The 13,276-nt window shown below is 37.6% G+C and overlaps 1 protein-coding gene across 3 annotated transcripts in view; it reads right to left on the bottom strand.

Annotated features, from left to right (window-relative positions):
* Positions 1–341: 341 nt before the first annotated feature.
* The window catches only part of lamb2l (laminin, beta 2-like), a 37,466-nt gene continuing 24,531 nt past the window's right edge, over positions 342–13,276 (bottom strand). For all 3 annotated transcript variants that reach the window (XM_079587758.1, XM_079587757.1, XM_079587759.1), the window contains 21 exons: positions 11,802–11,933; positions 11,541–11,702; positions 11,021–11,142; positions 9,075–9,195; positions 8,715–8,907; positions 8,410–8,553; positions 8,008–8,239; positions 7,254–7,417; positions 6,957–7,181; positions 6,642–6,856; positions 5,404–5,500; positions 4,948–5,320; positions 4,486–4,670; positions 3,748–3,995; positions 3,429–3,644; positions 3,198–3,342; positions 2,664–2,871; positions 2,436–2,577; positions 1,970–2,146; positions 1,726–1,885; positions 342–1,547 (listed from right to left, as the gene is read on the bottom strand). In XM_079587758.1, coding sequence (XP_079443884.1) covers positions 1,411–1,547; positions 1,726–1,885; positions 1,970–2,146; positions 2,436–2,577; positions 2,664–2,871; positions 3,198–3,342; positions 3,429–3,644; positions 3,748–3,995; positions 4,486–4,670; positions 4,948–5,320; positions 5,404–5,500; positions 6,642–6,856; positions 6,957–7,181; positions 7,254–7,417; positions 8,008–8,239; positions 8,410–8,553; positions 8,715–8,907; positions 9,075–9,195; positions 11,021–11,142; positions 11,541–11,702; positions 11,802–11,933 — 3,798 coding nt within the window. In that variant the 3' untranslated portion in view covers positions 342–1,410. The remainder of the gene's footprint in view (positions 1,548–1,725; positions 1,886–1,969; positions 2,147–2,435; positions 2,578–2,663; positions 2,872–3,197; positions 3,343–3,428; positions 3,645–3,747; positions 3,996–4,485; positions 4,671–4,947; positions 5,321–5,403; positions 5,501–6,641; positions 6,857–6,956; positions 7,182–7,253; positions 7,418–8,007; positions 8,240–8,409; positions 8,554–8,714; positions 8,908–9,074; positions 9,196–11,020; positions 11,143–11,540; positions 11,703–11,801; positions 11,934–13,276) is intronic.

The raw sequence follows: 13,276 nt of genomic DNA, 5'->3' as shown, positions 1-13,276 counted from the left end.
TGAATCAGAGCTCAGGGTCAACTAAAGCCACTGATCCAAACACAGACAGGATTATTCAGAGAAATGAACATGACCTGCCTAACAGTAACAAACCGCAAGGATGGGGCAAAGATAAAGAAGTTAATAGGCACACATTTAAAGGTTCAATATATAATGCTGAAACAAACCTGAAATATTCATTAGAATCATAAACATGAGGACTGACATTATGTTTCATTGTAATATGTCCCACAGTCTGCATGTTTTCTATCATCTCTATCGCCCTCTCCTGTAGATCAGATGTAATTCATAAAATAGCTGTCCGTTTCTTCATTTAAATAAAACAAAACAACTTTAAATGCCATATCAAAGGTTTAATGTGTTAATATATGTTTTATACACAATATAAAAAATATGATATGGTGTTAGGCACTTTATCGTGTCTACGTACACCCCCTTTCAAAAGTTTGGAGTCGGTAAGATTTTTAAAAATTGTTTTTGAAAGAAGACATGCTCATTGGTTTGAAAAAAAAAACCCCAGCAATATTGTGAAATTACATTATCAATATAAAATAACTGTTATATATATATTTTTTTATTTTTTTTTATTTAATCCAGTACTGAAAGACATTTCTTATTATAATCAATGCGGAAATAAATGCTTAATATTGTTGTGGAAACAATTAAAAAATTTTTTGGGATCCTTTGATGAATAGAAAGTAAACAAAAAAACATGTATTTGAAATACATTTTTTGGTAATAATTATGAATGTCTTTCTTTACTGTCATTTTTTATCAGTTTATTGCATGCTTGATGAATAAAATTATTCATTTATAAAAATAAAAATAAACATTACTGACCCCAAAATTTTGAACAATACTAGGTTACATTACAAGATAATAACAGTTAATACAGTGGTTCTCAAACTGTGGTCTGATTTAATTGGCTTATTTAAAAAAAAAAAAAAAAAAAAAAAAAATTCAACACTGAATTAACTGAAAAAAGATTCACTCATGAAGATGAATGAACTGATACCGTTAATATTAAATGTGTAACATACTGTAAGAGATAGTTCTTTTTCAATGTATGTTTCAAATGAGCAAAAGCCAACAGTCAGCTAGTTTCAACAAAATAAGAACAAAACAGCAATTTTGAAAAAAAAAAAAAATGTGTTGGGGACTCAAGGACATCGAACTTTGTTTTTCTCCAACACCTGAAAAAAGTTTGAGAACCACTGATTCAGTAGGATGACAATAAGACCTAGTGCTTCACCCTGAAATGTGTCATCAATGTCATAAAAAACGATGTAGTAAAGTTGCTGATTTTTATTGAAATAGCAAATCGGGTCGTAATGAAACAATACGTGAATCACACAGAGGGTGATTGAGAGGATCAATTGATTTCAGGATTTTGACATTTATTTACAGTTCCTACTGACAGTTGTTGTAGCCCATGACTTTTAATCTGATAAATTCTCTGACGTCTGTAACGTTTTTCTCCAGATCTGCCAGTTCATCCCGCTGACTCTGCATCTTCAGCTCGTTCTTGTTTAACTTTCTCTCCAGTTCTTCAGAGGAGGCAAACAGAAAAACGAGGAGATGAGAAAAGAGCCAAATACAGACTAATATATTTAAACTCAAAAATTAAGTTGAATAGCAAAAGGACAGTATAAATAACAAGCCCTTGGCTCAGATGCATTTTAGCTGCTTTACTATAGTAAGTGTTTAATGCAGTCGGACACGTACTTCTGAGGGTTTCCATGCCCATGGTGGCCTTATTCAGCAGTTCCTCTGCTTCTTTCTTCATCTCTATGGCTCTCTGGTTAACATTACCTTCTCCCGTTCCTCCCATTGAGTCTACTTTCTCTTTCAGCTCCTTATACAGATTCTCAGCATTTGTCAGTTCCTGGTAAACACAAACATGCACATACGAATAACATTGAAGTTAATGCCTGAAGCGCTGAACAGATGTTCACACTCATACACAGACCTCTTGAAGTCCAGCAGCCGCTTGAGTTGCGTTGTCCGACTGGGCTTTGGCATCTTTTGCCATCTCCCTGTTCTGCTCCGTTTTATTCTTCAATAAATCCACTCCATGCGACAAATTGGCCAATCGCATCATCACATCCATGAGGCTGTTGTCTAGATTTAAGAGTTTGCCGTCAACCTGCTCAAGAGAGGGAGAGAAAGGAGATCAGATCACACACTACTGCTTGAGGTCAATATTAAAACAAAAATAAGAAATTAATACTTTTATTCAGCAAGGACACATTAAATTGATCAAAAGCAACCTTGAAATATTAAAATATTTTTTTATATACTTCTGAATGTAAGTGTACGTTTATAAGCATATATATATATATATGAAAAAAAAAATATATATATATATTATTATTTGTTTATATATATATATATATATATACACACACATAAATAGAGCAACATATCAGGTTTACCGTGGCAGTGATGTTCTGGGCATGTTTGAGGTTTTCCAGGGCTGTGGTCATTTCTTTCTCAGCTTTCTTTATAGCACTTTGAGAGGTTTCAAGTGCTTCTTTAGTTGTATTGATATTATTGCTCACTCCTTCCGCTTGTGACCTGGGCAAACACAAAATCACACACAAATTATCATTGACCGAACACAGATTTCTGTGTAAAACCGTAAACAGCATTCTCTCACTTACTTTGCATCTTGTGCTCTTTTAAGCAGATCCTTGACCTTGGCCAGTTGCTCTGAGGTGTGGTTGATCAGCTCCTCCACGTTGGTGAGGTTGTCGATGTTTTCTTTGATTTGTTTGACTATGTTGTTCATTACGGTCCTGTTGACTGGCAAGGAGATCGCCAAAACCTGCTGGGCCACTTTTTCAATGCTTTCTGGATCTGCTCCCTCCTCTGAATATAACATGAGTTGTACTATTAAAAAGGCTTTTTTATCATAATTAAACATTTTAACATGACAGGTTGTGCAAACACTTTAATTTATTCAGAACAGAAATTAATACTTTTATTAAGCAAGGATGCTTTAAATTTATCAAAAGTGACAGTAAAGACATTTATAATGTTACAAAAGATTTCTATTTCAAATAAATGCTGTTCGTTTCTATTTGATCAAATAATCCTGAAAACATGTATTACGATTTCCCTAAAAAATACTGCAATGATGCTGAAAATTTCCCGACACAACAACAATATTGAAACATAATCACTCAATCACTGACCATTCAAAAAATCTCTAATCTTCTGAATTAAGTCTTTGAGTATCTTGTTGGAGTTCTCAAAGAGATCTTTCTTGCTCTGGGCTTTATCGAGAGTGTTCTTCGCTTGAGTCTTCACAGTCTGGGTGAGTGTGGCGATGTCTCGAAGCTGAGATGTGAGCAGAGATTATTTCAGGCTTTATTCTCAGCACACACACACACACACTGCACATGCTCAAACAGACACCCGTTTACCTTTTTAGCCATGGTTTGTAACTCCTCGCTGGCAGTGGTCAGGTTCTTATGAACATCATCAGCGTGGCCCAGGGCCGTCACTGAGGCACCGACGGTTCCATTACATCCTTTCCCTCCACACTTCAGCGCACCGCCATGGTCACGACAACCCGCTCCTCCACAAGGGCTATCAGGACAGCTACTGTTTGCACTAGCATTGCCATGGCCACCACATACCTTAAGGCATAATAGAAACAAGGATGCGTCACTGATCTAGCTAACAGTTCTCTGCCGCTCCCTTACTGGTCCCAAGCCAAACGTTTTTCCCAAAAGTCTCTACCTTGTTGCTGAGATGACGGACATTTCGGTCTATCTCGTGAGCTTTCTCCTTCAGTTCAGACAAAGACCTATTGTTGGCAGCAACTGTACGCAGGAAGCTGTTCTTTCTCTCTTTCAGCAGGGCTTCGGTACGGCTGCGTGTGTCTTGAGACTGTTCCACGGGACTTTGGGGTCCGTATACGGAGGCGTTACAGCGCTGCTCTGAGTTCAGTGAACTCTGGTAGTACTTGCGCACGTTTTCAAATTGCTCTGTAAAAGAATAATGACAAAAGACATCAACGTGGGTGAAATGTTTTTGACAAAATGATGGTGAATGAAAAGGTGGGCTGGTCATGAGGAGGCCCTGGTGTAATCTATAGTTTTTATGCACATTTTTCTAGGCAAAATCTATCGAAAGGACGTCAAAATTGTGAACAGGCTTTTGCAAGCCTATTTGACTACCTTAATGTGGCAGTGAAACAGGATATTCAACAAAAGAAAAATTAAAGATTTTATTGATTTAATTTCCATATATTGGATGGAGAAAAGTGTATGTTAAATGTCAGAATGGAGTAATAATGAATGAGAGCTTACTAAAATAATATTCAAATAGCTATTTGGCTATTGGTTAATTTTATCCAATAGCCTAATTTTGCTGAAAAGACATGAATTTATTATTTTGGAACGAAATCATTATCATTGGTCAGTTTTGATTCCATGTGTTTATTTGCATAATACTCGATAAGAAATACGAATTTACCTGCGATTCCAGCAGTGAGGTAGTTCTCCAGCCCTCTGCGCAATTGGTGAAGCGTATTGTTCAAGTCTTCCAGTTCTTTTTCCAGTGCAGTTAGGCTTTCTTTCAGAGCTTTGTCAAGGTCTGCCGTCACACTCAGGTCCCGAATCACACCCATCAGACGCCCATCAGTCAAAGCTATCTCTGCTCTGAAATCATGTTCGTTCAAAATGGAGAAAAATTCGAATTATCCTCATTTAATGTGCAAGCAATGTACAAAATAACACTCGCCATGTGGCAAATGTGACTAAAAATTATGTTTGTTGAAAAAAAAAAAAAGCTTTTGCAACATAATGCATGATTTAAATTCAATTGGAAGAATGATAATGTACAGTAACCCTAATATAAGTGACACAAACCTATCTGACGATTCAAAATGTCTTAATGAAATGTACAGTGTTTCCCACTGTGGTGTGCAGGCTTTACCTCAAGTCATCAATAGCCTGGCTGATTAAGTTAAAGGTTCCCTCTTGGTCTCCATCTTTGATCAGATCTTGAACCTGTGCCAGCTTCTTCTCCAGCTCATGGATGCGGCCGTCACTGACTCCGGGCACCTCACCCTTCTCCAGAATCATGGCAATGACATCCTTGATGTGGGTCAGATCTCGGCGAACCTGGCACACAACATCATCCCATAGCTGGAAGCAGGGATGGCAGGGAACACAATTGGGGAAGTTTCCGGTAAAGCCACGGGCGCACTCGTCGCAGCGGCGTCCTGAAGCTCCCTCCTTACACTCACATGCACCTGTCACGCGGTTACACTGAGCCGTGTCGGACCCCAGGTGGTGGCAGTTACAGTCTGATCAGAGGGAGATAAAGCACTAATGATCTGACACAGAGAAGAAGAGGAGTTAGATGTACATGTATATGTGCAATACTCACCTTCACACTGTACTCTGGGATCACCCCAGTGGAACGCCTCACACTCATTGCACTGCCGTCCTCCGAAACCTTGCTGACAATGACACTGGCCACTGAACTACAGGTACAAAGAGATACAGAAGAAAAGAAACAGGGAGTAGAAAAAGGAGGAGAGATTAACAGTATATTTGGCCATTGTAACTAATTGCAAAAATGATTAAGACCTGAAAACATACTCAAATCCAAGTGGAATTTTTTAATTAAATAAGGAAATACATGTAATAATAAAAAACAACAACAACATCTAAAACATTTAAATATAAAGAAAACTAAAATAATTATCACATCATTTAAATTGAAATAATTTAATCATAATTTAAGTCTAAAATGTCTACTACAACTGTTTAAGGTAGTTAATTAATATTGTGCCCACTTTTAAATGTTTGGGTATCTATTCTATTCAATTTTTTTTTTACAATTAAGTTTATGTTTAAAATTTAAATCTATATTATTTTGCAAGATAAACTATCATTCAATAGTTGGTGTCTTTTATGCTCAGTGCTCACCAATTAAAAACAGTAATATTGTTTTCTATTTGAATATATTTTAGATGTAATTTATTCCTGTGATGGAAAAGCTGAATTTTCAGCATTTTTACTTCAGTCTTCAGGGTCACATGATCCATCAGAAATCAATCTAATATGCTCAAGAAACATTTCTTATTAAAACCAGTTGTGCTGCTTCATGTTTTTGTGGAACCTGTGAGAAAAGTAAAAAATGTTTAACCTTATAAATGTCTTTACTGTCCCAATACTAACCAATTTAATGTATCCCAGCTGAATAAAAGAAAGTAAAAAAAATTACTGCCAAACTTGTGAATGGTAGTGTAAATTGTAAATGTAATAGAAAGCAAATAATATATTAATAATTAGGTTTAGCCTTAGTATAACGATAATATAGAAATCAATTAATAAATTTTGAATGGATGTTTTTAAAATGTCAAGCTTAGAAATATTTTTCCATCACACACCAGCTTTTATATTTCATTACACTTTTGAGTCCTTGGCAAAGAACATCTCTTCATGTCATATCGTACCTTGGTTTATATGTTTGTTTATTATTGTAAGGTTTTTATCCTGCCATTTCAAATTTGTCTCTTTCAAAAAAAGAGATTTTAATCTTGAGAGAACCTTGATAAAATAAAGGTTTAAAGATGTGAATATAAAGAAAGATGCTGTATAGCACAGGTCATACTGTACCATATTGCAATGGGTGCTGAGGGTATTTGGCTGGACGCATCCACAGGGTTCACATCCAAAGTCCGAGCCGAAGTTCCAGTGGTTGGGGGCGCACTGGTCACAGTTGTGGCCAATGATGTTTGGTTTGCAGGGGCAATGTCCAGTCTGCTTATTACAGTGACACACTCCATCAGTACAGTAGCCCTGTAAAGTGCCAGCAGTTACACAAGTACAGCCTGCAGGATGAGACAGAGTGCAGAATTAGATTTAAATGCATGAATTGATTCACAGACTATTTAAAAAAGCCGTTTTAAAGTTTTAACTCAGTGTACTTACACCTACAGTCCTGGGCGAGTGCGTTTCCATAATAACCCAATTTACACTCAGAGCAAGAGTGGCCGTCAGTGTTATACAGGCACTTGAGGCATTGGCCGGTCCGTGGGTCACATGACTCTGGGTCCTGGGGATCAATGTTCCTGTTGCACTGGCACGGCCTGCACGCCCCGCCAGGCTGCTCGGGATCACCATAGTAACCAGGAGCGCAGCGATCACAGCGAGGACCTGAGACAGGACACAGTCAGTAAACTTACTAAATTAGAATCAAAAACTGTTGATTTACTGACTGTATTTTACCTGCATACCCTTCCCCACACTGGCAGAGGATCTGGTCAGAGTCATAGTCTGCGTGACAGGAAGCTCCATTAGAGTGTCCACTGTCAGGGTATCCTGGACACGGACAGGGGTGACAGTGCTCACCAGAACCCAATACTGGGTCACCATAGAACCCGTTTACACACCTGAAGAAAGGACAGAATAATCTATTTAATTTCTGTACAGAACAACATTTTATTCATGTTACTTCTAATTACTTTGTCTCGTTTTTTTCAGGATTCTTTGATGAATAGAGTCCAAAAAAAGAACAGCATTTATTTGAAATAGAAATTGTTTGTAACTTTTGATCAAGTTACTGCATTCTTGCTTGATAAAAGCATTAACTTATTTTTTTGTTTTTAAATACACTACCGTTCAAAAGTTTGGGGTCAGTCTCTAATAAGAAGTATTAATATTTATTTCATTATCCTGATTCATTCAGACAGAAACTACAGATGAAAAATAGCATGTATGGCTAAATCTGGCTCATTTTCATAATGGACATGAGTGCTCATGTTAATTAGTGTGCATTGTCCCTTTTAAAATAAATAAATTAAAATTCAAATTAATTAGCTTTTTTAAATAAATGTAATAATTTTTTAAATAACTGTTGTACTTGATATATAGTTTGTAACTGCCTCGTCCTCCTTTGCAAAGCGTGACTTAAATCAGTGACCCAAATGTAATTGGTCACATTGATTGGTCTCATTGATGTAGTCAGTGTACTGTTTGTCACCTCTCACACAGCTGTCCAGCTGTGTAGTCTCTGCACTCATAGCAGGCGCCTGTTTCAGGGTCACAGCTCTCTGCATGGCCATTACACTGGCACTGCTCACAGTTGGGGAATCCCCACTGACCTGGTTGGCAGTCTGAGCACTGGCGGCCAATCGCCCCATTCTGACACGGACACTGACCCGTCACAGGGTCACACTGATGCCCTACAGAGCCCTGAGAGTGGCAGTCACAATCTATGAGAGAAAATTATAAATGTGTCAAGTTTAATCAAATTCTTAAAATAACATTTGTAAAAAAAAATATATATATTTAACAGTTACAATATAAAGTGTACATCAAAGTGTAATACAAAAACTATTTTAACATTAAAAATATATATTTATTTGTAAAAAAAGTGTCTCACCAGCGCAGCCATATGGCCCAAATCCATACGTCCCCGGTGCACACTGATCACATTGATGGCCAATAACATTAGGTTTACAGTGACATTGACCTCCGACTTTGTCACACTCTGCACTCAGTGAACCCTGAGGGTCACACTGACATGCTGCAGAAAGATCACTTTTTTAGGAAGCCATTCATAAGTATCTAAACAACAGTATGAGATTTATCTGAAGGAAAAAGGGAATGGATGGGTTATAATGTGACTTGTTTTGACAAGGCACAGAGGAGCGACATTTATCCTTTGACCCCATCACAGTGACTCACCCAGGGCTCCATTGTGTATGATAGCAGAGATGCTGCAGATGAGTGTAGTGCACAGCTCCGCCAGCGCAGGCATCGGCAGAGTCGTGAAGGAATCCAAACACATGTAGACCTCCATCTCCTGCCGTCGACGCTCGTCCGGGCCGTCGTCACCCTGGAAACCAGGAAGCTCGTCATACCTGGGTATCAGCACAAGCTGTAAGGAGAGAGAGACATATAAGCATTTTTCACCCACCAGCAGAGGGCAGCGCTTGTATTATCTGTGGTTAGGAAAATGCATCACAGGCGTTCCTTGTTTCAAGCATTTAATAACATGATATGTGTATATATGACTGATAATGGTAAATGAGAGAAGATCCTTACTGAGTCTATCAGAATGAAGGCGGTGAGATGTCGGTGAGACACGCCATGGCGCTGGAAACGGATGGACACCACATACTGGTTGTTTGGTTCAAAGCAGAAGGGCCTTGGCATTTCAATGTACCTGTCAAAAGTTATATGCCATCACTAACAATATTCGTAAATGTTAATTTACTGTTTGACTATCTTGTAGACGATCTGTATTAATAGACTAGACAGACAAGTCTATGTAGACATATACACAGGTTTCTTGTATACAAACAATACCGGATGCGCGCGCATCCAAGAGGCAATACCGCTATATTTTATGCCGAGTTCTGTAAAAGAACATTGTAATTAACGTAGATTTCGCATTGTTTGTAAATTCTTGTTGACTCAATAATAAACTGCAATTTCAGAGTTGAATCTGTTTGCTTGTGTTTCATTTGCATATTAATATAACATTATGTAAAACGTTAGTTAGTTGACTAGTATGGAATTGTCCAACTAAGTTTGCGGATCATAAAAACATGACATACCCTATGCATTTAGGTTAGTTTACAGCACTACAGCTCCGCGTTATCTCTGCTTCTGCTAGATATAGCCGTAAAGACTGTTGCTTTCTGCCTCTTAGATGCGCGCGCATCTATGTGATGACGTTGCACAGAAACCCGTGTATACAATGGACCAAAAAAAATCAGATGGGGTCCAATACAAACCTTAAATAAATTTCATGTCTAATTTAAGTTTGTAAATAGTTAAACTGTTATCACAAAAATTGACACTGATCTATTTCAATAGACCATAATCATACAGTAGTTATCCTATTTTAAATAAAAACATCGAAAATCACAATTTGATAAAAAATACAAAAAGCACTCATATTTTTAAATATTGTTACAATTTAAAAAATACAACTTTTTTATTTGAATATATTTAAAATGTAATTTACTCCAAAGCAGAATTTTCAGCATCATTACTCCAGTCTTCAGTGTCACATGATCCTTCAGTAATCATTCTAATATGATGATTTGATGATCAATAAACATGTATTATTATTATCAATGTTGCAAACACTGCTTAATATTTTTGTGGAAACATTTATTAACATAAACATAACATTTATTTGAAATAGAAATCTTTTGTTACATTATAAATGTATTCATACATTAAATGCATACTTGGCTGCTAAATAAAGTATAAAACATCTTAGTAGTGCACATATCACAGAAATACAGTATGCATGTACTATAGATTATTATTTATATTGACAAACTATTAGTATATTAAACCAGCTTTAATAGGGTGGAGCACACAACTCTGACCCTGACAGTTAGTACATACAGCTGCTTCCTTTCCCTATGTTGACAACATTCATTCAAATCCCTTTCAAGCACCAGACAGCCATCCTTATTTAGTTACCCACAGTTAGACAGCAGCTCCACCAGCCTGTTAATATCTGTGAAGTCCTATCTCCTGCCTGGGGTTCATTTCCTCATGGAAAGACTTAGACCAGTAACATATCCAGATTGAACTTCCTGAACTCAGCTGACTCCATCGCTCCTTTATTTTTCTTGTTTCCCTCACTTTATCCCAATATCTTTTTTTTTTTTTTTTTTTGCTCAAGAGGATATGCAGCTTATGACAGAGTCTAATTTGCTCCTGCATTCCCTGAGCTTTGTGACGAGGCCAGAAATCAGATTAGAGTCAGATTACAATGGCACCTAAAAACTCAGGAAAAAGATCAAAACAACTGCCATGGAACTCGGTTTCCCATGAAGTGAGGGTTGGCTATACAAGGTTAAAAATAGAACTTTGTAAATAATACATAATAGTACACTTGCAAAACTATGCAAGAAGTGCTTACACTTAATATGAATAAGAAATATGAATGTGCATCCAAAAACAAAGCATTCACTATATGTCAGGTAAACAAGGACACACACAGAAAAAAAACACAATGATATTACCTCCTGTTGTGGGGCATTGTGACTGTGTACATCTGCTCTGTGGGCAGCATGTTTCCACAGCGGAGACTTGTGGGTAAATTCAGGGATGTCACACTCACTACAGCCTCCCAGTCCTCTGTGGACTGCATGCAAACAAAAATAACAGACAAAATGATTAAAATTATTGATATTAAATCAAATTTTAGATATGGGATATTTATTAAAGGGATAGTCCACCCCAAAATTTTTATTAATCTGTCAAAATATCTTCTTTTAAATTCAATAGAAGAAAGAAAGTCATAAAAGTTTGGAACAACACGAGGGTGAGTAAATGAATATTCGTTTTTGAGTGGACTATCCCTTTAAGTAATTATTAAAAGACACTGAACCAAATTAATCTATGTTTCTGGAACATCTGGATCTAAACTGGTGCAAGATGGTCATTACTAGTATATGGTATGATCAGCTGGTTGTTGTTTGTTTGGCTGGTTAAAGATAATCTACCAGCATTTGGCCATGTTCCGAAACAATGACCACAAACCTCTGGCTCGTATCGGATCATGATGTCATATTCCATGGCGTAAGGGATGTTGCTGATGGTGAACTCTAGGCCAGCTCCATCTTTAGCCCGAGCGAAGCCCGGCCCGGTCCATGTGACCATCTGACCCGGCTGTCTCTCTCTGTGCACTATGCTCACGCTGGTCTGAAAACAGACACAGACTCATATTAAATCCGATACAGCAGTGTAAGGTATATAGCAGCTGATGAAGGTGGAGGTGGAGTAATCTGGAGGGAAACTCACAGTTTGTTGCAACTGCCGGATACGTCTCAGTGCTGCCCTCTGCTGCTGGGTGATGCGACGGTGACGGCGGTGTCTTAGCTGATTGTTGAGATGCTGCACACAGTCGGTCTCAGCCTGAGGCCTCGGATTGCCCTAAAAAACAAGCACATATATCATGCTCACCTTAATATTCAAGATATAACATGTATTTATACTGGATAACATGAATACTCTGGAATGCTCCAGAGTGGCAAACCAACATAATCACATATTAATTTTCTAGTATGCAGTATGTATACTATTCTTCCAATATGCATTATTTATACTGTGCACACAGTAAGCACATTTCCAAATGTGCATTACATAACCAGATCATTTTGCATGGGATATTATATCCCACAATGCAATGTGCTCAACTTGATCTTGGATTTTGAAAGTTATGTTTGCACAAGAAATTACACCAAACATGAAAGTTTGGGGTCAGTATGATTTAAAAAAAGAAGAAATTAATACTTTTATTCAGCAAGGAAACATTCAATTGCTCAAAAGTGACAAGCAATGCTAGAAAGAAACTTTTGAAGAATAATGTACACTTTACAGTAGGCAATAAAAATGTCTTTCCAAGCGCAAATGCAAAAGCAGAGCACAACTTGACACTCTTTCTGAAAGAAGTGAGTGAGGTGGCAGGCAGTGAAAGTGTAAACTGTGATGATGATGGAGGAGAGAGTGAGAGACTGTGTGAACCAAACAGTCCTGGTGTGTGTTTGGTGGGCATTAATAACTCGCTCTGACGGCCTGGCATCTCTTCTGCTCTCTGATCTTATTCTGGGTCACTTCAGCTGTGGACCCGTGAGCATTCTGCAGTTCGTATGTGGGTTTGTTTGTGTATGATATAGTGTGTCTGGACAACCAGCACTGTCAGTCTGAGTTCCTGCGGAGGGTTCGGTGCCATAACAAACCAACCTGGAATAACCTCTCTAAATTATGATAGATTCATGCTTTAAAAAAGCCAAAGGAAAAATTGTAATACATATAAATTATTTTTTAATGATTTATTTTAACTGGGAAATTGGAAGACAAACTAGAAGACAAAAATATTGATTTAAGGGGGAACTTCTTTTTTTTAACCAAAGCTAAATCACCAAACCCAGTGTGACTCAGTAGATATGATGGTATCAGATAGGCATGCGGTTCTGAGTGTTTTGTGTTACAGTGCAGTGGAAGTGAAGGTACCTGAGGGTTTAACTCACATGAATGTAAACTGACAAAAGAGACGGTTTTACATTTAACATGTTACATCAACATTTAGTTATGTTAGGGGCTAAAAGATCTAACTGAACCCAAAAGTCAGGGAATTCTTTCTCTGGCATACACATATTACTCTCTCTAGTCTAGATCTATGAGCAGGATCCTGTTTCCATGGCCCATGATACCAGCATCACACCCAAGAGAAGAACAGACACCTATTCATAACAATGGGAAGATTTATAGCAGTG

The sequence above is a fragment of the Phoxinus phoxinus genome, assembly GCF_949152265.1.
Source record: "Phoxinus phoxinus genome assembly, chromosome: 18".
NCBI classification, from domain to species: Eukaryota; Metazoa; Chordata; class Actinopteri; order Cypriniformes; family Leuciscidae; genus Phoxinus; species Phoxinus phoxinus.
Note: the sequence above shows the minus strand (reverse complement) of the source record. Positions and strands in the feature narration are given on the sequence as shown.